General features: G+C 40.5%; 1 protein-coding gene across 1 annotated transcript; it reads left to right on the forward strand.

The window, feature by feature from the left end:
* Positions 1 to 916: 916 nt before the first annotated feature.
* On the forward strand, positions 917 to 23,824 carry slc2a5 (solute carrier family 2 member 5). The gene is made up of 11 exons (XM_079674907.1): positions 917 to 1,036; positions 1,150 to 1,248; positions 1,591 to 1,751; positions 1,833 to 1,957; positions 2,497 to 2,649; positions 3,227 to 3,540; positions 4,488 to 4,598; positions 4,679 to 4,780; positions 6,017 to 6,092; positions 6,300 to 6,427; positions 23,263 to 23,824. Exons 1-11 carry the CDS (start codon positions 992 to 994, stop codon positions 23,485 to 23,487), a joined length of 1,539 nt encoding a protein of 512 aa, XP_079531033.1. The 5' UTR covers positions 917 to 991; the 3' UTR covers positions 23,488 to 23,824.
* The last annotated feature ends 490 nt before the right edge of the window (positions 23,825 to 24,314 follow it).

Raw genomic sequence — 24,314 nt, forward strand, 5'->3', positions numbered from 1 at the left:
TGATTTACCTGTAGTTAAACACAGTGTCCAATTATGTTGCAACAAATGCTATAGGCTAAGTGAAAATGACGTATGTTGAATTGAATATATGACAGTTTTTCTTTTAGTTTTAATGGTTGAAAATATAATTTAGAAACTGTGAGCGAATAAAAAATGTGTTTTCCTAAAAATGTTTGACTTTGTTTTTGTTATATCATTATTGCTCATCCCGCTTTTCTTAACGTATCATCTTTCGTGAGCAAACAGTTCTGATTTCGAATCATTCTTGTTTCCCACCAGCATTATCTACACACATACACATGTTGTGTATTCACTTGTTTTTGTAGTGAGGCATCCCTGAAGCACAACCTTCAGGGCAAACCGCTTCAGGGCCGCCGTATTGACAAACAGACTCGGTTTTAGAGATTAAGAGCCATTACAGCACCTGACACATTGAATAAAAAATAAACAACAAAATAGATTTAAAGCTGTGGTGTTTTTCTAGATAATTAATGTTTTCAGTGATCAGTGTAAATACTGAGAATTCCTTCAAATCATACATAGATCAGTAAAGTGTGTTATCTTTAAAGCCTTCTCCAACTCTTGGTGATTTCAACATCCGGTCTTCATCCTGTTATAACTCCTCTTCTGTGATCCAGGTGGCTAAGCAATAAAGATGCTCATGAAGCTTTATCAATTTGATGATGACATAACTCCAAAATGACAGTTTTAGATCTCATAAATTGAACTAATTCAGTTGAAAGTGCACTGCAATAAAAGCACCAGATATTAACATTCAGCCCAGGGAAGCATTTCATATGTTGAGTGTATTGCATACAAAACTTCCTGAACCTGAGGGGCACTGTCAGCAACATGAAAACGATAACTAAAGCCTGGCTGCAAACCACTGCCACGCTCTCTGATCTCCTGTCCAAAGGGCAGGCAGAATGCACTGCAGCAGTAATAACAAAGTGGGCTCTTATCATTGCTGTGAGAGAGTCCAATCTCAGCTATGGCGCAGACTGAGGAATGGGGAAAGCCTGTGGAGAGGAGAGGGGTGAGTTGTTCTTTCTGCTCTGTGACAGTATACAAATGTGGAGTAATCATGATGGATGACGTTTGTGTCGTAAAGAGTGGCTTCACATATTGCATTGATGTCCCCCCCGGCAGAGATTAACTGCAGTCCTGGTGTTGGCAACACTCATATCTGGATTTGGCTCATCGTTCCAGTATGGTTACAATGTGGCTGTGGTCAACTCTCCTTCACCGGTAACAGAAGCAGAAACACACTAGCTTTACTCTAGCACAAAGTGTCTCTTATATCTCGATCTTTATTTATTTATTTATATAGCACATTTAAAACCACCTTGATTGACCAAAGTGCTGTACAGGGAACACATATAGACAATAGGAGTAAAGTAATAAAACAATAAAAAACAAGATAAAAAGCACATTAACTAGAGACATATAAAAAAACATACAAATATCCAAATGTTATGCTCAACTAGTATTAAAAGCCGGTGCAAAGAGATTAGTTTTTTTGCTGAGATTTAAAAATATGATATACATTATTATATAATATCTTATATGATGATGTGTTGCTCTCTTCAGTTCATGCAGCAATTCTATAATGCCACCTACATGGAGCGTTACGGCGCACCGATGGAGGGCACCCTCTTGACCCTGCTGTGGTCTCTCACTGTGTCCATGTACCCGCTGGGGGGCTTCTTCGGCTCGCTGATGGTGGCCCCTCTGGTCAACAAGCTAGGGAGGTAATATGTCACATGTATCATGCAATGTCCAAATCTGTACGGGTGTTTGTTTAACTAACAGGACTTTTTTTCCTGGGACAGGAAGGGCACCCTTCTCTTCAACAACATCTTCTCCGTTGTCCCTGCTGTGATGATGGGAGTCAGCGAGATTGCCAAGAGCTATGAGATCATCATTGTGGCGAGGTTCATAGTGGGCATCTGTGCAGGTTAAACTTTTTGATAATCCAAATTTCCAAGTCATTTATATGTATCTTGAAGAAATACTTCACCTCCAAAATGATAATTGTATTATGAACTACTCACCAAGTGTTACCTTGAATTTGCAAAGGAAACTTGTTGCCTCCATGGTAAAACATTTTTTAAATCAAAGAGATAATACTTGCTGATTTAAAGTAAATCCAGGCCACATTTGACAGCAGCACAACTTTATCAAAACATCTGTTTCCAAGCTCTCCCCAACCTGTGCAGAATAATCCAAGTCTTATTCATCCATTGCATGCTCACTGCTTCTGCGACACATGCATGTTGCAAATGTACTATTGTAACACTTTTGCATATAAAGCATAGACGCCTGACACTACATTTGTAAATGGATTATTTAATATTGCTTTGCTGTTGTTAAACACTGCCTCCATTCATTTCTTTGTTCACCCTGGAGGCATGCAAGAAAAACAAAAGGATGAGCACTGAAAATGATCATTTTGGAGGTGAATTTTCCCTGCACGTTTTCTTTCCCTGTCTGCAGGCCTCTCATCCAGCGTGGTGCCCATGTATATCGGAGAACTTGCTCCCAAAAACCTGAGAGGAGCCCTTGGCATCATACCTCAGCTCTTCATCACTATCGGCATCCTCAGCGCACAAGTGCTTGGCATCAGAAACATACTGGGCAACAGCACAGGTCAATTCTCCGCTTATATGTTGAAGCACATCCTTAACAGCTGGTTGTTGGAGACTCAGGAGAGATTTGAATGTATCTGTTTATTGGTAAAATATGTTTTTGTCTTTATCTGGTTCTGTCTTAGAAGTACTGCTTAAGGCAGCGTCTGTCATGAAAATATCTCTTAAATACACTTAATGGCTTTGGAGTAAACAAGTTACTCTACTCTGAAATGCATTTAATTTTGTTTTCCCTTGTCATGCGTCTGGGTTTGTTGTATCCTAACTATGTTAGACCAATGTTTGAACTGCTAAAATGTTATGTTTTGGCAACATGTTGTAGTTAGGGTTAGATTAGGTTAGTTTTTAGGGTATTTAACTCGTCTAAGGTCTTTTTTAGCTTGTAAATGTGTCTGTATAATGCATGAACTCTCTTCATTACTAAATGTGTTGTTCGGATATATTGTAAAAACGTTCTGTTCAGTGGCTGGTCCACTATTGCCAAGCTTCGAACTGCTTATCAAGGTGCATTTTGATTGTACTTGTATTTTGAACTGTTTGTGAAAAAATATAATTTTCTCTGTTCCCTACGTATCCAGGATGGACCCTCATGCTGGGTTTGACCGGTATCCCCGCCCTGGTGGAGCTCCTGCTGCTGCCCTTCTTCCCAGAGAGCCCCAGGTACATGCTGATCCAAAGAGGAGACGAGAAGACGGCTCTGAGAGCTCTGCAGCGTCTGCGCGGCAGAGAGGACGTGGATGCAGAGCTGTCAGAGATGCGTCTGGAGGACCAATCAGAGAAGGCCGAGGGCCGCCTTTCCGTGCTCAGCCTGCTGTCCCAGCGCTCGCTCCGCTGGCAGCTCATATCCATCGTCGTCATGAACATGGGCCAGCAGCTGTCGGGGGTTAACGCGGTGAGCAGTGGCCCTGGTTCCTGACTCACTGATGCACACACCTACTCTGATCAGATATAATGAATCGCTTACACAATACTTTCTTCTGTTTTCAATTACAGTAATGTTGCATCCTCCTTCTTATGTTTTAAACTCTGTTGTCCAACTCTTGCCTAATTATTTACCTATAATGCATTTGGTAGCTTTGAGTATATGCATCAACATACTTATGATGCATTATAGATGATAATGAAAGTGAATAATTACAGCTATAGGCCCTCTATGCTTATAGATCATGAATCCTAATATTCGCTCATCCACTGTAAGGATCATAGTTATTATCAGTTCCATAATATTAACAATATAATATTTTATAATGCAATATTATTACGGTTAAATGTCAATTTGATTCAACAGGTTATGACAGACAGTAAAATGTGAATTCTGAATGATGGACATGTACATTTCCCTAAAGTAACGTTTCCCTAACTTTAAACCAATGCTGTAAACACTTGATTCAAATCTCAGAATCTAATGGTATTTCTTTCACTTAAAGCCTACTTAAAGCAAACAATGGCCACTTACAGTGACTTATGACCAACTTTTTATGTACTAAATCCGTCTGTAACTCAGGAATTTCATTACTTCACCTGAAGGATCCCATGACGACTTATAATGGATAATCCTATTAAAATGTAATATAATAGTAATTCAAATGCATTAAAATGTGTTTAAATCATTACAATGGGAGCTATTGTAAGCTGTGATAATAAAACATAAAAAGAGCAATTATGATACTGGATCGTATAGGTCATTATAAAATACTTGACTTGTTTATAATGATTATTTTATAAACATTTTGGAAATGTATGAGTGCTTATAACTATACTTATGCTATGAGTATGTTTATAACGCATTATTTAAATGACATTATAAAGTGTTACATGCATTTCTCCCTCCCTCCTCAGATCTACTACTATGCAGACAGCATATATGCCAGTGCAGGTGTGAAGCAGGACGTCATCCAGTACGTCACCGTGGGAACAGGTGCAGTGAATGTCTTCATGACCATCGCTGCTGTAGGTACCCTGTGATATCTGTCGTCTGATCTTATCAGAGTAGATGATTATAGTTATGAACAGGGAATTTGTCTCACCAGGTCTTCATCGTGGAGGCAGTGGGGCGACGGGTGCTCCTCCTCTGTGGCTTTGGGATCTGCTGTGGAGCCTGTGTGCTGCTCACTGTCGCTCTCAGCTTCCAGGTACCATCATGGATGTACAGTTTAAAGTGAACCATCAGAAAGCTTCAGTGTCTCACAGCCTCAACATGTAACTCTCCTGTCCTCTAGTGGTTCACCATACACATATATAATCAGCAGAGTTTCTCTATAGAGGACCTTGAGGTCAGGAGACATGTGAATCATAGGAGATTTTTAGAAAAGGTTAATTTGGGATTCTTGAAAAAGATTTAAACTGTTTTAAAAAATCTGACAGAAGAGGTCACGTTGAAGACTTGAGCACACGCCTCTATATTTACAGAGCAACCCCCATCCGCTAAATAGCCTTGTCCTGCATTGGAAAGTACACAGTTAAAACAGAAAAGTTAAGAAGAAGGAAAAAAAACGATGATTGTTAAAATAAAAAACACAAACAAAATATAGACAGAGAATACAAATAAGTCACTTAATGTCAGTCAGTAGTCGTCTGTTTACTTAATCATGGACAAACTGAGGCAAAGAGAAACTGTAGTGGTTTATTTATTGAACCATCTAATTTCTCTTCAATAGCTTCCATATCATGTGACCAATTGACTCTAAATCAATGCATGACTAGACTAGACGGGTAGGACACATCTCTTTTTATTGGATTTTAGGGCACCTTCTTTTTGAGACAAACAAATGATTTGTTTTTCAAAAGCTTCCATATCATGTGGCACAGTGACTCAAAATCCATACCAGATATTATTAGTATCGTGGACAAATAAGACACACCTCTTAAACAAATTGATTTTGTTCAAATGTATTGATCTATATTTTAAAGTGCATTTTGAATAACTTAAAAAAAAGGACAAATCAGCAGTTTAGCCTCGTGGTCCAGAGTGCCGGAATTCAAAGCCAACACAGCAGGATGTGCGTCACTGTGCTACGATGATCACTGCACTGGTGTATCATTTCAATATATTACCCTGTTGGATGTTGTTCTGGAAGATAAATGTGCTGACTTGACATGTTTATTTGCTGGGGTCATGAGAACTTTAAGGACATAAAAACAGTCGCCCACCAGTGAAGTATAAGGAAACACAGGCCATCAGACAACCACAAAGCCAGCGGTGTGATCTCACCTGGATTAAAAATCAGACAGGCCTCACTTTCAGCTGTCTGTTTAAATCTTCCCACACAATGCAGCCATTAGCAGGATTTTGTTACACATATGTTCCTGCTTAAAAGCATCATGATTTCCTGTTAATAATAACTGCAGCTGCTGCTTTGTGTTGACAGGAGAGCGTGACGTGGATGTCTTACGGCAGCATCGCCTGTGTCATCATCTACATTATAGGACACGCCATAGGACCCAGTGAGTCTGACCTGGCGATGGTTATTTACACAACCCCTGATTATAACAGTTGTCCATTAGCTGAAGTGTTGTTTGGATGTGCTCAGACATGTAATGATACAGGTTGCAAATCGGCACTCAGGCATGATCTCCACACGCTGTGACCCTGAAGAGTGATGACGTGTCTCGAGTGTTTGTGTTGTGGTTAAACACATCTGTTCCCTCCAGGTCCCATTCCTACTGTGGTGACCACCGAGATGTTCCGGCAGTCGGCCCGGCCCGCTGCCTTCATGGTCGCAGGCTCCGTCCACTGGCTCTCCAACTTCACTGTTGGCCTCGTGTTCCCCTTCCTTAAGGTCAGTTACACAATGTGTTGGGGGGGAGGAAGTTTGTTGTTTTGAAATGTAATTTAGTTACAGATGTTATAGGTGTAAACAAAAAGGCATTCCAGGTCACTTCCTGACAGCGATATGATCACTGCTTTACTGAATATTGGAATGAAGGGCTGTCTGGATTGGCAGACACACTTTTAATACCTCCAAACAAAATAAACACTGTTAGCATTGAGTGGATGAAATGCTACGTTTTGGTCATAGACCTTCTTCAAGCACCAAACTAACAATATGAAACAATATCATTGTTATAATAGAATTGACACAACCAGTCAAACATGAAACAAACATCTGAAACAATACACCATTTAAAATGAGAAAAAAATATATACAACAGTTCAACATTTTGGGGAATACAAACGAAGATCAATCCTCTGTTACTGGACTGCACTAACCCTTAAATCCAGTGAAGCTGCTCAGTGGCCAGTGGGCAGATACCTGAATAAATAAAGGTTAACTAAAAACATGAAAACATTGTTGAAACAGTCTTGTATTTCAACCCAGTCTCATGGCATTTCTTGTTATAGTCACGAAATGTAATCTATTGATTCGTGTTCACCAACACGATTATCCCCTTGTTTTCGTGTCACACAGAACGATTTTAAAAGCAATGTATTTCTACTGGTAATGTGTTTCGTGCCTGCAGCACGTCTTTTTCTCCGGTCGGGTCGTGGAAGACCGGAAGCTGTGTGGTTCATAAAAACATGTTCTTACTCAATATCAAGCAACAATTATTGCTTTTATTTTAAATCGTATAATTTCTGACTTTTTTTCCCGTCTGTGAGGAAAATAAATGGGGCTCAGAGCCTCAGGATACTGAAATCTGTATTTTTTAAATCTTTTTTTCCTTATAATTTGTTATTCTTTTCAAAATAACACACTGTTATTTACTCACTAATAACACAATTATCCTTGCTTTATTTATTGGTTTAATTCCATAATCTCGGGCTTTTTTGGCGTCCGTCAGGAACTGAATTTCAAAATAAAAATAACCGGAAACAGACGTAGGCATTTCGAGCAATTACCCAAGATCCTCAGCTATGGTTTAAGCTCGCTAATTGGATGTTTTAGCCGCAATGCATGCTGGGATTTGGTGTTTATATGATATGAAATCGGAAAGACATTTTAAAATAATACTTAATTCCGTGTGTTTTTGCTTTTCTCTTTGAAAGTCATCACATAACGGCATTGTAATACACGGTTCGGCTGCACTACATATTACAGATCTGCTGTAGTTCTTTATTTATAGAGCCCTGATGAGAAGACCTTTGGAAAAACTGGAAGAAATGCCGCCGAAGCTGAATACTTGACGTGGAATATAAATATATCAACAATTAAACAACATCTTCAATTTCTCTTCACACAATACGTCTCCTCGCAGTATCAACACTAATTCGGCTGACTTTTACATTTTATCTAATTCATAGATAGGTTATATTTACTGTTACACCATAACGGTGCACAGCTGATAGAAAAGGACTTGTAGTTTTTAAAGATATTACTGATTTTCTTTGAATATAAGAATGTAAATACTGAGTCTGAAATAGTATAGCAATATGCTGTAAAATTATGTGAAAGCATGAATAAAACTACACATCTTCAGATGTTGTACATACATAAGTGTCCTACACTAATAATACAAAGTTATTATGGCTGTGTGTACCTTGTGTGCACCGCCTAGTGGTTAAAGCACGTTATTGAATTATTGTTTTTATGTGTTATATTTGATTAAAAAAATATTAAGAGTACATACTTTCATAGGGGGAAAGTAGAAGGTCTGTGATAGAAATATAGAATATAAAAAATCAAGAAGATACTATAAGTGATCTCTACAATAAAACAGTTTAGTGCAGGATGTACAAAGATATTAATAGGAAGAGGTGCAAAACAGAAAAACGAATTAACCTTTATATAAACATTAAATAATACTTTAGATTAAGGTCTTCTTTTAAATAAGAAAAAAACTTTGGGGGTATCTACAGATAAATATTAAGCCTGACTGTAGGAGCCACATATGAAGCCATTTCTGTGTTTGTTACGATACATGTTTTTTCAGTCACTATAGGTGGTGGGCATGTCATTGCATTTGTGTGGTGACGTTTGTGCTTATATCCGGTTGCTTTTACCTGCGCACTTGGTAATAGATGGGGGGGGGTGAGCTAGAGAAGGACAATTTTTGTTGAACGCATGCATGCACGCGCGCACGCACGCACGCATATTGATATGGAATATTGCATTTTTGCTTTGCAAATAAAAAGTCAAACGCATACTGTGTTGGAAAGACTGAGTTTGTGCGCGTCCACAGTGTTTTTTCTCTTGTTTAGTCCCTCGCGGCACTTGGTTTAAGATTACTGCCGCAACAATAAGTCAACAAAAAAGACTTGTACCACAGCGTGGATCTACGGAGATTTCTAGGATTGATCTGTGACGCTGTGGAATTAAAAGGAAACATTGAAACGCTGTGTTCGCCGCTGTATTGGAGAGCGGCTTAAGGAAACTTCAGCGTACTGCCGGGAGGATAAAGACTGACGGACAATCCACACAGCAGCAGGAGCGAGCGGTATGTAACTTCTTCATTCATGCTGTGTAAAGGTTTGTTAGAACACAGTGTGAATAAGTTACTGCTGCGTGTCCATTGGGGACTGACTTGTTGCTTGCGTGTGTTGGCTTGTGCCGCTAGAGGTTGTGTGGATTGGAGCATTTGTTGTTCATTCATTAAAACATTAAAAGGATATGTCAATAAGTGGATCAAATTCAGATGTCAATGTGGCAAAAATAGATGAACAAAAGAGAGATTCGATACTCACTGCCAAGGCTTTGGCAAATAAAATGGAAAAGCTTCAAAAGGGAACGTCAATCAACGGTTCACAAAATGAAAAGTGTGATTTAAAACAATGAAGGATCTCATGCAAAGGGATGACAACGCCTCACAAATACAAACTCAACTTGAACATTTAATTCAACTGGTTAAAGAAACCACCCTGTTACACAAGTCTGTAATTCCTCTTCTTCCTGCAGACGAACAGGAAAATCAAAATGTATGGTTTGCCAAGACACTGAAATACAATAATGGATTTATCGACGATGTCAAGCAATGGCTTTCTGAAACTGGTAGACAACCGAGCAGCACCATTGCACATGTTTCCTCTATTGATATATCTGATGAACACCAACAAAGTATGTCTCATATTTCAAAACAATCTGGGAAAAATGTTGAAACTTCTGAAGCACAAGAGGAAATAAAACCAAGCGACAGTGTTTCAAACATAGGAAGCATTGGGTCTTGCAAGCGGAGCTCTGCTGGAACCAGGTCCAGTGTTTCAACTACATCATCATGCATCAAAGCTGAGGCTGACATGGCCGCTCTCATCGCACGACAAATGTTATTAAAAGACAAGCATTCATTGGATGAACAAGAGGAAGAGCTCAGGAAAAATAAGGAACAGCTCAGGAAAAAGATGGAGCAATTAGAAATGGAAATAGCCGCATCAAGGGCTACAATGAATGTGCTAAGACGCTCTGGAAGGTCTCATGCTGCAAGTAACACATCTGTGAGTCCCAATGGCATGCATTCTTATTTGGAAAGGGGACGAAAGGAAGCCACACTCAGTGCTGGAACAAAAACATTTGTGCCTGACACAAACAGGCCTACAGGTGGCCAGTCTGACATACAGTTTTCGCACAGAGAACATGAAGTAGAATATGGACATCTGCAACATCAAGCCACAAGAAGCCCAGAGGCCAATATACATCAAAGTTCAACACAATCACATCCACAGTTACAGCACCAAAGCAATCACCCAGCAGCACTGGCACCAAGCAGCAGTGCTCAGAATCCTTTAATTAATGTTTAATAATGAATGAAATAACATCCATGTTGGTTCAGCAACAGTCTCTTTCTTTTCTGCCTAAAAGAGAAATTCAGATTTTTGATGGCTCTCCATTTCAATATCAAGCATTCATAAGAGCTTTTGAGCACAGCATTGAGGAGAAGACTCACAACCCTAAAGACTGCCTGTATTTTCTCGAACAGTACACCAGGGGGCAGCCTTTGGAGCTTGTCAGTAGCTGTCAGCATATGGCCACTGACAGAGGATATGCCAAAGCAAAGGCTTTGCTACAGGAGCATCTTTGTAATGCACAGAAAATTGTTTCAGCTTACATGGAAAAGGCTCTTTCATGGCAGCCAATAAGAGTGGAAGATGTGCGAGCTCTGCAAGCTTACGGTCTCTTTCTGAGAGGATGCTGCAACGTCATGGAAGAGTTTGAATACATGAGTTGAACATGCCTAGCAATATGCTAGCCATCATAAAAAAGTTGCCCTACAAATATAGGGACAAATGGAGAACTCTGGCCTATGACTTACAGAAAAGGCAGGGCCGGAGAGCTACATTCATGGATATTGTTAACTTCATTGAAAGACAGGTGGATATTGTGAGCGATCCACTGTTTGGAGATATACAGGATACTCCACCAGCAGCCAACAAAGATGTGAGGAAAGCTAAGTTTGAACCTCGTTCAAGGATGAGGGGAAGCAGCTTTGCTACTACTATTACGACAGCGGAAAAGAAAGTGGAACCTGAAATAAGAATGAAGGAGAGAGGCTCACTAGGTACAAGTGTTTGCCTGTTTTGTGGAGGTGGACATATACTGGATCTGTGTTTCAACTGGAAAGAAAGGCTCATAGTGAGAAAATCGCTTTCTTAAGGGAACATGGTGCGTGTTTTTGGATGCTTGTGTATTGGGCACATGAGTAAAGACTGTAGGAAACGCCTCTCGTGCAAAGTATGCAGTCTGAAGCACCCAAGCATACTTCATATCTATCAGAAAAAGAAAGAAACTGACACAACGCAAGCTAAAGGAAAAGCTATAAGCAGTGCTCTGATCTCCGTTCAGTCCAGTGGTCTTACAGGGGCCGGTGAGCCAGATTGTACTCTCTCCATAGTGCCTATTCAAGTAAAATCTAAGAAGGGACATGAAACATTCAGAACTTATGCCTTCCTGGATCCTGGGAGCTCAGCATCATTCTGCACGGAGCGGCTAATGAACATACTGAATCGCAGGGGAAGAAGAACAGACATTCTCCTTCGGACAATGGGTCAGGAGAAAATAGTTGGAAGTCACATTGTTTCTGACCTGCATTTGGCTGGATTAGACAGCAGTCATTATTGTGAGCTGCCTGATATTATTTGTCTCTCAGAGTGTTTTAAAACAGCTCTGTTCATTTAAAAGTGTTTAAAAAATGTGTGTACATAGTTTTTGATCTAGTGACAAACTTAATGTTGCACTTCTGATAATTTAAATTTGGTTTCACCTGTGATGTACTGTATACACTTGACTGCACTTCCTATAGTTAGTGTTTTGTCCCTTTCTGTTTACAACATGTTTGTTCTTTGTTCATTTAAAATAGTTTAAAATGGTGTGTACATAGTTTTTAAGCTAGCGACAAACTTAATATTGCACTTTTGATAATTGCATAATTTAAATTTGATTTGTACTGTATATACTTGACTGCACGTCCCATGTTTCGTCTTTCTGCTTTGATCCTTATTTTTTCTGGGCAAGCTCAAAGGGAAGGTTGTTATGGTGAGAAACCTAATTGCTGCGATGCACTTTTATAATTAAATAAATATTTTAAATTCATGGTGTGTTGCATTCTTTGTTTATAACTGTAGATATTATGGAAAATCATGACATTTTTTGAGCTTGGGTCCCTTAGGACCACAACATTTCTGTTTTGGGTCTCATGCTGAAAAAGTTTGGAAACCCCTGCTTTAAGGAAAAGGGATGTTAGTATGCCAAACAACAGGAGAGTAGCAGAACAACGTACACTGAGCCTCAAGAGAAGGTTTGATAAAGATGTTTCATTTCATGCTGATTACACCGCTTTCATGACTGACATCCTTTCGAAGGGCTATGCAGAGAAAGTGCCAGTTGTGGATCTGGAACGCAGTGACGGCAGGGTGTGGTATAGACCACACCATGGTGTATACCACCCACAGAAGAAAAAGATCAGGGTAGTATTTGACTGTGCAGCTACATTCCAGGGAACATCGCTGAATGCGCAGCTCCTACAGGGACCAGATCTTACCAGCACACTGGTTGGAGTCATGACAAGATTCAAAAAGGAACCTGTTGTACTCATGGCAGACATTGAAGCCATGTTTCATCAGGTTCGAGTACCAGCTGAGGATTCAGATCTGCTGAGGTTTCTGTGGTGGCCAAATGGAGATCATCATCCCCTTCGATGGAGAGAGCGAAAGAAGTTAAGGATCTGGACTTGGATAAGAGCATTGGGCGTACATTGGGATGTTGAGTCAGATGTCTTTAAGTTCAAGATCATGATCAAGGACAAACCCATAACCAGAAGAGGGATCCTTTCCATTGTCAACTCAATATTTGACCCATTAGGAATATTGGCACCTGTGGTCCTATAAGCCAAGATGATTCTTCAAGACTTGTGCAGAAGAGAACTTGGTTGGGATGATATTATACCAGCCTCAGCTGCACAAGAGTGGAAAAGTTGGCTGAAGGAGCTCTGCAATCTCGAAGAGTTTAAAGTTGACAGATGCCTAAAACCGGTGGATTTTGGGGAAGTGACCTCTGCTCAGCTACACCACTTCGCAGATGCAAGCAAAGACGGCTATGGAACAGTGACTTACCTGTTATTACATAACATCAAAGGACAAGTGCACTGTGTCTTCATTATGGGAAAAGCTAGAGTGGCCCCATTGAAACCAATAACCATCCCTCGAATGGAATTGCCGTGGTTGCAAGTCGTATGGACAAGATGTGTAGGAAGGAGCTGCAAATGCAACTTAAAGACTCCATCTTTTGGACTGATAGTACTTCCGTACTGAAGTACATCAGTAATGAGACCTTAAGGTTTAGAACCTTCGTCGCAAACAGGGTTTCAAAAATACGCAGCGTATCAAATCCATCTCAGTGGAGATATTTTCCCACCGCAAGCAATCCTGCCGACTGGGCTTCCAGGGGAGTCAAAGTGGAAACACTCCTGAAAGATGATACATGGGTGTCTGGACCTCAGTTTCTCACTGGACCTGAAGAACAGTGACCTGTGAACCCTGATGGCTCTGAAATGGCACCAGAAGACCCTGAGGTCAAGATAAGTCTGAATGTGAACGCTGTGCAGGTTGAAAAAGAGATGGATGCTGTAACCCGATTGATCAATCACTTCTCTTCTTGGATCCACCTGAAGAAGACGGTTGGTTGGATCCTTAGGTTGAAAAACCTGCTGCTGTGCCTTAGTCGGAAGAGGAAGCAATTGAGTGCATCTTGCTCAGTCTGGCTTGAATAAGGAACAACAAGACCGAGAGATAAAAAAGGAAATGCAGACTATCAAGGCTCAGGTGGTCTCTGGTTTTCTTTCTATTGAGGACCTCCGAAACGCTGAGAAAGAAATTATCTGCTTTTGCCAAAGAAAAATGTTTCCTGATGAAATCAAAGGCTTGCAAAAGGGAGAAGGTGTGAAAAGGACTAGTCACATCTACAAGCTCAAACCAGTACTTGAAGATGGTGTTCTGAGAGTGGGAGGACGTCTCAGTAGAGCAGCAATGCCTGAAGAATCTAAACATCCTGCTATATTGGCAAAAGACCTTCACATTTCTGACATCATTCTACGGCAAGTACACCAAGATGTGGGACACGGTGGTCGTAACCACATGCTATCTAGCCTGCGACAAATATACTGGATTCCTGGTGCTAGTGTGGCTATAAGGAAAACCCTGTCAAAATGTATTGTTTGTCGGCGACTAAATGGAGCTCCAGGAATGCAGCAGATGGCAGATTTACCTCGAGACAGAGTTTCTCCAGATGAACCTCCATTCACTCGTGTTGGAGTTGACTATTTTGGACCTTTTGAGGTCAAGCGAGGAAGGAGTACAGTTAAAAAGTATGGTGTTCTCTTCACAGGCTTAACAGTAAGAGCCATCCACATTGAAGTAGCTTCATCCTTGGATACAGATTCCTTTGTTAATGCTCTTCGACGCTTCATCGCAAGACGTGGACAAGTATTGGAATTAAGCTCAGATGATGGAACCAACTTCGTCGGAGCTGAGCGTGAATTGAGAGAGGCAATAGAAAGGTTGAATATTGCTAAAATCAACAACACCCTCCTTCAGAAAGGAATAAAGTGGACTTTCAATCCCCCTACTGGATCCCATCATGGAGGAGTATGGGAAAGGTTGATCAGATCTGTGAGGAAGGTTCTGAATTCCAGCCTGAAGGCACAGAACCTTGATGAAGAGTGTCTTCAGACGGTTCTTTGTGAAGCCGAATCTATCATCAACAGCCGTCCCATAACGAGAGCATCCACAGATCCAAATGATTTGGAAGCACTAACCCCTAACCATCTTTTGCTGCTAAAAACCAAGCCATCTTTTCCACCTGGACTGTTTCAAAAAGATGACATATATGCTCGTCGAAGATGGAAACAAGTTCAGTACATCTCAGACTTGTTTTGGAAACGATGGATTAAGGAGTACTTGCCTCTACTCCAGGAACGACAGAAGCGGTCAAATGTCAAGCGCAACTTCATACCAGGAGATATTGTGCTCATAGTCAATGACTCAGCACCTCGCAATTCATGGCTTACAGGAAGGATTGTACAAACCATTCCAGACAGAAGAGGACTTGTACGTCAGGTGTGAGTGAAGACAAAAACTAGCCATCCAGACAGGCCTATCACAAAGATCTGTCTTCTACAGGAAGCAGAAGAGCCGTGAGGAAATGAGTGGGTTATTGAACTTCATAGACCTTGACATTGACGTTTTTTCCGACGTGATAGTAAAGATCACTCCTTCATAGGCTAACAAACTATATTTTTTATTTTATTTTCTATTTTTTGCCTAAAGAAGAAAAGGACACTTTAACAAAGGACGTTTTTATCCTTAAAAGTTTTTTCCTTGATTGTCTCCTACATAATTTTTCAGTTGTGTAATTATTACGTTGATATAATTAGGGGACGGAATGTAGGAGCCACATATGAAGCCATTTCTGTGTTTGTTACGATACATGTTTTTTGATTCACTATAGGTGGTGGGCGTGTCATTGGATTTGTGTGGTAACGTTTGTGCTTATATCCGGTTGCTTTTACCTGCGCACTTGGTAATAGATGGGGGGGTGAGCTAGAGAAGGACAATTTTTGTTGCACGCACGCACGCATATGGATATGGAATATTGCATTTTTGCTTTGCAAATAAAAGGTGAAACGCATACTGTGTTGGAAAGACTGAGTTTGTGCACGTCCAGTGTTTTTTCTCTTGTTTAGTCCCTCGCGGCACTTTGTTTAAGATTACTGCCGCAACACTGACAAAGTACTTAACGTCTAATATATTGCTTTCCTGCAATGTTAACTATGTTGAAGCACTTATTTTAACTGATATTATACATATGAATTATACTCTTATGTATGTAGATAGTATAAGAAATGTGCAGAATATGACAGTTTAATGGTGGAGGTACACACATATTGATAGATGTCTTGTAATGCACTGTTGAGGAACCTGTGACCCGAGATTTTCATTCATTGCATACACCGTAGTTGTGTATGTGATATGTCAATAAACCTTTGAAAATCTTGAAAGGGATGTGTAAAATAGCCATAATATACAGTCTTTAATTAACTATTAGTAGAGAATAACGAGTAATGAATATACTTTATTACTCGTTTCCATTCATGTCAATTGCAGATAAATGTTTAGTCTTCTCAAGCACCAACTATCAAATATCTCTCCTGATTGTTGGCACTTGACAATCACCTTACCTGAATTTTACTCAGGTGTAACTAAAGTCTAATTTAAGGTTTGTTTATATTTCACATCATTAATCAGAATCTGCAAAGTAACTCAAATAAGTGTAGTGGCGTAAAAATACCAGGTTAACCCTCTGAATTGTAGTGGAGTAGAATTACAAAGTAACAATGAGCTGTCACGTGGGTATATATTAATGCTGCGCATTATGGACACAAGCGATTTTCACCCATTTATTAATTATATGTTTTACATTTGATAACACCAATGTGTTTAATACTGGCAACTTCTAATTGTGGGAAAAATGAAAACGTTCAGTAGATACGTCCCATAGAACATTTTGCGAAACACAATAGCCAGCATGTGTAGTTCTGGGGGGGCGTTCGATTCCAGTTTTTTTCAAGTTTTTTCCAGTCTGGCGTGGTTTCGTTCTTTTTCAAACAGCTGTTTGACGCTAGGCATAACCTTGGCGCACTGCCACTCCAACATCCAATCTCAGAGCTTGAAGAATAATCACAGGGACTGTAGTCCTAAACGATAGCTGGGGATTATGGGTTGTGTAGTGTCTTGGGCCATCCTAAACTCCTAGAGGCCTACGTCTGTTTCCGGTTATTTTTATTTTGAAATTCAGTTCCTGACGGACGCCAAAAAAGCCAGAGATTATGGAATCAAACCAATAAATAAAAACAAGGATAATTGTGTGTTATTGGTGAGTAAATGACAGTGTGTTATTTTGAAAAGAATAACAAATTAGAAGGAAAAAAAGATTTTAAAAATACAGATTTCAGTATTCTGAGGCTCTGAGCCCCATTTATTTTCCTCACAGACGGCAACAAAAGTCCGAAATTATACGATTTAAAATAAAAGCAATAATTGTGGCTTGATATTGAGAAAGAACATGTTTTTATGAACCACACAGCTTCCGGTCTTCCACGACCCGACCGGAGAAAAAGACGTGCTGCAGGCACGAAACACATTACCAGTAGAAATACTTTAGGTGCTTTCACACTGCAGTACTTTTCCCACAAGGTTCATGAGAACTTAGTTCATCAGAACTCTTTAGTTCTGATGAACTAAGTACAGATCGCGTTCACACCAGAATAAGTCCCTGGGAGTGGATTAGGCAAATGAAGCCGCTGACGTCACTTCTTCTTCTTCTGTTTTGGGTTTACTGGCAGGCCGCAAACAACTTCACGCCGTATACTGCCACCCGAAGTCCCCGGCCGGAATTTCCCGGAGTTGGGGACTGGCTTCAGTAGAAGCTGCTGGGACTCCCATCAGCTTCTACTGAAGCCTTCCGAGTAAATCTCCAGAACGCCGACACCTCCTCATCTCCACCGCTCCCATGTTTTATTTTGTGTTGCCATAAGTTAGTCTCTCTGCGTTTCTGCGCTGGGCTAATGCTAATAATGTTAATGCTAGGATAATAAAATGACGGCTTCACAAAACTTTTTTTGAGTTTTACGGGGCGTGGTTTGCAATCCGCCCAGCCAATCAGAAATAGGAACCTTTTTCTCCCACGAAAGTCCCTTCTCTCTAGCAGGGACGGAAAAGGGGGTAAAAAGGTTCTCATTAACTAATTTGAGTTCCGGCTCTTGGTGTGAACGCGACATTTCGGAACTATATCGGAACTAAAGTGGAAAAAGTACTAAGGTGTGAACGCGGCTATTGCTTTTAAAATCGTTCTGTGTGACACGAAAAAAAGGGGATAATCGTGTTGGTGAACACGAATCAATAGATTACATTTCGTGACTATAACACGAAATGCCATGAGACTAGGATGTGTATTTACCATGAGGTTGCCAGTAGGTACACTGATCCTGGACACAAAATAGTAGGCTATTGTCCATAATCGCTAATTGTCATTTAAACATTGTTATCTATTTTTTGTACATATTAAACAAACAAGATATAATAAAACATTTAAACAGTTAACTGCTTACATTCATGATGCAGGAAGGCCAATTGTATTGCCTTTGTTACCAGACTAGCTATTTTCCCTGTCTTTATGCTATGCTATGCTAAGCTAAGCTAAATGTCTATTGGCTGCAGCTTAATACAAGAGTTTTTTTGACATAATGTAATGTCTGAGTATTAAGACGATCCAGTGAAAAGTGGAAAAATAAAACGTTTCTGTAGAGAACAGAAGGTTTGTACAATCTGTAAATGAGTACTCAATTTATCTGAAAAAGCAACAGTATTTTAAGAATCCATCAGAAATGTCTCCTCTGTAAACACATACAAAGATTGATGTTTACTAGTTCCAGTCCCACTCCACTCAACAGTATGTTTTGGTTATAGTAACTTCACTTGAATGTTTGAGCTTAACTGTGCATAATGATTTATGTGCGGAGTTTGACGCTAAAAGCTTTTTTCACATCTATCTGTTAACTGTTAAAAACCCGGGGACCCTGTTTTCTTTTTACACGACACTGTGTCTCAGGCATAGGCGGAGTATGACATTTGCGCTTGGGGGGGCAAACCTTTTTTACTGACGTCACTCAGTACACAGTCCCAACTATTTCGTGCTCACCGCACTGAGTATGACTTTTCCACATACGAACACAACTCGTCCCGTCATGCACGCCTCATGCCCGCCGTACACACACACTCATATGGAAGGGGCGGTCTCTCCCCCCAACAACAGTGCATTACATAACTGTAAAAAACGTATCAAAACTGTGCATATCTTATACTTATTTGATAACTACTATATCCCTTGGTGTCCTACCTTAGTTCAGAAGTAGACGCCGTTTTTTACGTTCCGCATATACGTCCACTATCCCCTCAGGTGACAGCTGTGCGGTTATGTCGTCCTCAATGTGAAGAACCGCAAGTGAGGAAAATCTTGTTCCTCCCATCGTTGACCGCAGCCAGTTCCGAATTCTCCTCATTGCAGAAAAACTTCTCTCAGAGGTGGCAGATCCGATAGGCAGAGTCAGTGCCAACTGGAGCATCTTGTATAGATTTGGATAGCTCTCCTTTTTAACAGTCTTTCGGAGATGCTCAAGTGCAACAGGTGCGACAGCAGAGGCTTTAACAAGGTCCATCTCTGCTCCAAGAAGGAGAGGGTGAATTTTGAGCAGCTGTGCGTATTTTTGTACGAGAGGTTCAATTCCTTTTTTCTCACATTTAAACACTGCTCCACATGCTCGTGCCAGCTCTATGGACTCTCCCGTGAATCGTCTGTCTAGTTCGTTGATGAGGGTGTCCAGCACAGGGAGATAGAGGTGCTGCTGAAATCCAGCTGTATCACTCTGTGACATTTGTGCGCCACTTTCATCAGTTTCTCTTTGGCCCAAAGTAGTTGTAACCAGGAAACTGTCGAGGGAGGTCGGGGGTTTTGTAACCCGTTTTCTTTTGGGTGCAAGGGGACCCGGAGTCTGACACTCAACATCTGCATCCCCAGGTACTGGCACGTTGTTGTCCCGGCAGAACTGTTTCACTGATCCCCACATATTGCTCCACGTATCTGCTTGTCTCTGAGATTTGAAGTGCGCCTTCAGGTTGTCGGTAAGCGCTGCAGCTTCGGAGAGTGTGCAGCTGGAGGACTGTAGGGCCTTGTGCGTGACATGAATCACACGCAGCATGTCTTCCAATACAATAACACATGTAATGAAAGACATTCTGGTCATGTGGGCATAAAGGCCACTGGCCTCCACAGACCACTTGTCTCCCTCGTCACTCATTTCTCTCAGGCACCCTATAATTGCAGAGTAGTGAGTTTTAACGGAATTCACAGATCGCCACTTGTACGCCCATCTTGTCTCACTTGGCTGTATTATTTCAGTTTGTTTCAGATTGAGTGATTTCTGCATTTCAATGAATCGATGATGGTTTGACGGCTCTGCAAATACAGAGTAGAGTTTGTCAATGACGTTCAGGAATGTTTTCACGCTGCGGTTGACAGCACAACACTCCACAAGCACCAGATTTAGTTTGTGTGCCATGCAGTGCACGTACACTGCGTATGGGTGGGTCTCTTTGATGCGCTGCTGCACACCAGAAACGTGACCAGACATGACGGAGGCACCATCGTAACTCTGGGCAACAATTGAGATATGTTTCAGTCCACACATCTCAAGTCCTTTGTTTATTGCTTCCACAATCCCAGCCGCGTTGCGAGATGCTGAGCAATCAATAAAACACAAAAAACGCTCCTTGATTTCAAGCTGCTCTGCATATCTGATACATACTGATAATTGTTCCGTTTTGCAAGACCTGGCCTCATCTGCAATTATAGAAAAAAATCCAGTATCCTGCACTTTCTCAACAATTTCTGCACGAACTAAGTTAGCGCATATGTCAATGACTTCGTTCTGGAAATCCGGGCTAGTAGCATTGAAATAGTTGGACTGCATGTTTTTAAAAGCAGAATCATACTTGGAGAAAAATCCACAAACCTCAAGAAAATTCCCACGCGACTCTGACTCGCTTCCCTCCCGATGCCCACGAAAAGGCAATCCGAGTTTGGACAACAGCCTCACAATATCAACAATTTTGCACAAATAAGATCTGTTCTTCTCAACAGAATCTTTGTGGTTTCGGGGAAGTTTCGCTGCAATAGATCCAGAAGATGCAGTCACTTATAGTTATCCCATTTAACCATGCAGTTCAGATGGGCCTGGGATTGTGCATGTTTCTCCAGTTTGCTGCTTAGTTTTTTCCAGTCACTCAGGCCCTTTCTAAAGGAATCCTCCACACCGCTGTCAGTCTGGAAGTGGCGGCATGAAAAACAGAAGACGGCATCAATTCGTACTGAATATTCCAGCCAGGGATAGTTCTTGTAATAGTACGTGGAAAATGATCGTTTCATTTTCCCAAACATTTTTGAGGGGAAATCGGATAAAGTAGGCTGCTTGGGGCAGCTGTGCTTTTCCCCAAGATCATCATGACCCACTGACGGCCCCGGTGCCGGTGGTCTCCCTGCTGTGGGGTTAATGTTAGCTGGTCCTGCTAATCCAGAGCTCTCCGCTGTGGGGCTAACGTTAGCTAATCCAGAGCTACTCATTTGCGTGTCTGCCACTTGACATTGTGACGGCTGCTGGTTGGTAAAGTTAGGCTCAGTCGGTGGCTCTTCTGTTGTTGAAGCTGAAGACGAAATTGGACGTTTTAAAAATCGCCGAATAGCCATTACTGCTAATACAATAGCTGAATCACTTGGATACAAAAAAAAGCGAGGGAACTTTTGTCCTTAACCTCACACGTCACACACACACACACACGTCACAACCCTTTATATATACAGTCTATGGTCACAACATGCGACTGCTCAAAAATGAAATTATTTCAAACAAAACATGATATTATTCAGATTTGTATTGTAACAATCATTTTATTACATCTATTAAAATATTTATATATACAAAATATTTGTATTGGAACAGTTTTAGACTTAGTAATGCTATAACATATTTCAGCCACCAGGGGGGGCAATGCCCCCCCTGCCCCCCCGCAAAATTTGCCTATGGTCTCAGGGCATCTTAATATTTAAGAACCTATTAATGTGTTATACCAGATTAACGAGAAGAATCTCAGCTAACTGACGATACAAACCATTTTTACCAAAACAAAAAACAAGTCTCATAAGAAGCATCTAAATGACCCCTTAGCGAAAAATGCTAACGGACTTTGGCACAGGACTCAAGATAAAAGTACCCTTATTACTTATCGTAACTGCACATACAAGATATCCGATTAAAGCTGAGGTTCCGTAGATTATTTAGGTATATAGTATCATTACTGAGTCATCCAAACTCGCGACAGGGGAAGCAAACACTGACATCTCAACACGTACCTTTACGGAGCTTCTAGGGAGATCGTCTCACCGTAGCTGTCAATCTGATCAAAAGACGTGTTCAATGGCATTAAAACGAGAAAAAACGCTGCTGAATTGGTTAATCCATAGGTTGATAATGTATCTGTGTAATAATTTGTTTCATTTATAATCCATAATTCCATTTTTATGTAAAAATCGGAGGGCAAAAGTTAGCTGCTAATGGTCTATCTATGGTCTAACACACACACACACACACACATGACCAAATAAGGACTATGTGGGAGTTCCCCTCGATTCCATTGGATCTGACGGTTAGAAAGAGATGTCATATGTCAAAATCCAGCAAGGGGAGCCAGATATATGGAAAATCCACCCAAATGGCCCCAGAAGAGGGTTTTTTTTTGCTAAATTTGTCTAAAAAGGTCAAATATCACTTGTTTTGCATTAATCTTGATACAGGGTACTCATATATGTTGTACTTTGGATTCCTAAAGCTTTTAGTCTACTAACCCATCATCCAAAGTTAGTTTTCACTATAAGTACAAAATGTTTTTTGGACGGACACTATAATTTACAGTTATGTTCAATCTGAATTTTCTTTAAAAATAAAAAACATCTTTATTGATTCTGACTTTTCTACATCCAACTCACAGGTTTATCATTACTTTGAGAAAAAAGATTATTAATTTAACCCTTTTAGAAGGGAAGATATGGTCATTTGTTCTGGGAATGTCATTTTCGAGCCTGAAACCTGAAAAACAGGCTCGGGGTTTAACAAGAAGAAATGTTTCTGCGGTCTCCTTTAATAGCAGTGCAACACAGAGATATACAAGTATTTTGTCTGAACAAGTTCACAAGCGAATCATAGTCAAATATGTAACTATTACTAAGTGTGATGCTCTGCTATCAGAAGTAGCATTAGTCACTCTTATTTCAGGTAACTTTCAATTGTCATTGTGTGTTTTCCAATAAACTGAGTTGTGTAATCTTAAGAGATAAACACCACCATTATGCATGTCTCATGTTTCACCACAAGACTTCATCTGCAAACCACAATGCAAACAGTGGAGGATTTGTTCGAAAAACAGAAACCAGAGAAAGTGCAGTCCAACCAAATGAGCGTGCAAGGCGCACTTTACCGCACCTTGGATGCTGTTTATGTCCAACCAACTGTTTTTGTCTAAAATATTCACAACGTTTCATCGTGTGGACACACTGATCACATTTCCTCTCTCTTTCTGTTCCTCCAGAGTGGTCTGGGCTCATACAGCTTTATCATTTTTGCCTTCATCTGCCTGGTCACGCTGATCTACATCTGGCTTGTGGTCCCAGAGACAAAGAACAAGACATTCCTGGAGAACTGCCAAATGTTTGCCAAGAGGAACAAAGTGGAGATCAAACTAGGCGATGGGGATCTGCCTCTGACAGAGGGTAAAGAAAGTCTGGAGGATGCAGCAAGGGTCACGGCATTCTGAAGATAAATGAGACCATTCAGGGGAGAGGAAGTCTACACCCTGGGGAGGATTCGAATGGATACGTCTTAAATTAGCATTGTTTCTATTTCACAAGGGATCTTTACATAATCTCTTTGTTTATAGTTTTTCCAATGCTGTTGTGGCTTATAATTTTTTTTTACAGAAAATTCAGATCTTAACAAGGACAAACAAGATAATAAAGCAAACAAGAAGAAAGATGATGAAGAGGCAAAAAGATTTATTTATGACCTCCACCCTCTGTTTTATAGCCACTATTATGCATTCCTGGTGGCCATGCAGAAAATCCCTGAATAAAATAAAGTATCCTTTATGTTGAGCAATTGTATTTTTAACAATAGGATGTTTTACAGTGGAGTAATAATGTTATATATATATATGTTAACTATATATTATTACAACTAACTTATATTGATGTTAAAGGTGGGTTATGTAATTTATTTCAGAAACACGTTTTGTTATATTCCATGGAATGCTCTTAACATCCCGATAGCAATAAATATATAAAAAAATGTCATCTGTGAAAGCCGTAGCGCTATAAAAAGCACGACCAATCATTTGAGCCGGCCCGGCTAAAATAACTGGATGGCCTACCTGCCTGTCAGCCTTCCATCTGTGCTCAAACTTATCTCGTGCCCTCATTGGTCATGTGCGCGTTTGTGTGTGTTCGAGGAGGGGCTCTGAAGGAAGAGGCAGATTGTATTCTAAATATAAAAACAGGCAACTAGGCTATATTGAATACATAGGGTGCACTCACATAACGCGAGTGCCTTCCATCTACCAGAGCCTTGAGGGAGGCTGTGGCTCAG

The sequence above is a fragment of the Notothenia rossii genome (assembly GCF_949606895.1).
Source record: "Notothenia rossii genome assembly, chromosome: 4".
NCBI lineage: Eukaryota > Metazoa > Chordata > Actinopteri > Perciformes > Nototheniidae > Notothenia > Notothenia rossii.

What these genes read in the sequence shown, in the direction of transcription:
- slc2a5 (XM_079674907.1), top strand. Translation starts at nt 992, where the DNA reads ATGGCGCAGACTGAGGAATGGGGAAAGCCTGTGGAGAGGAGAGGG. An exon ending in CTGGTCAACAAGCTAGGGAG is followed by an intron (nt 1,752 to 1,832) that starts GTAATATGTCAC and finishes TTCCTGGGACAG; the next exon opens with GAAGGGCACCCTTCTCTTCA. An exon ending in CATACTGGGCAACAGCACAG is followed by an intron (nt 2,650 to 3,226) that starts GTCAATTCTCCG and finishes CTACGTATCCAG; the next exon opens with GATGGACCCTCATGCTGGGT.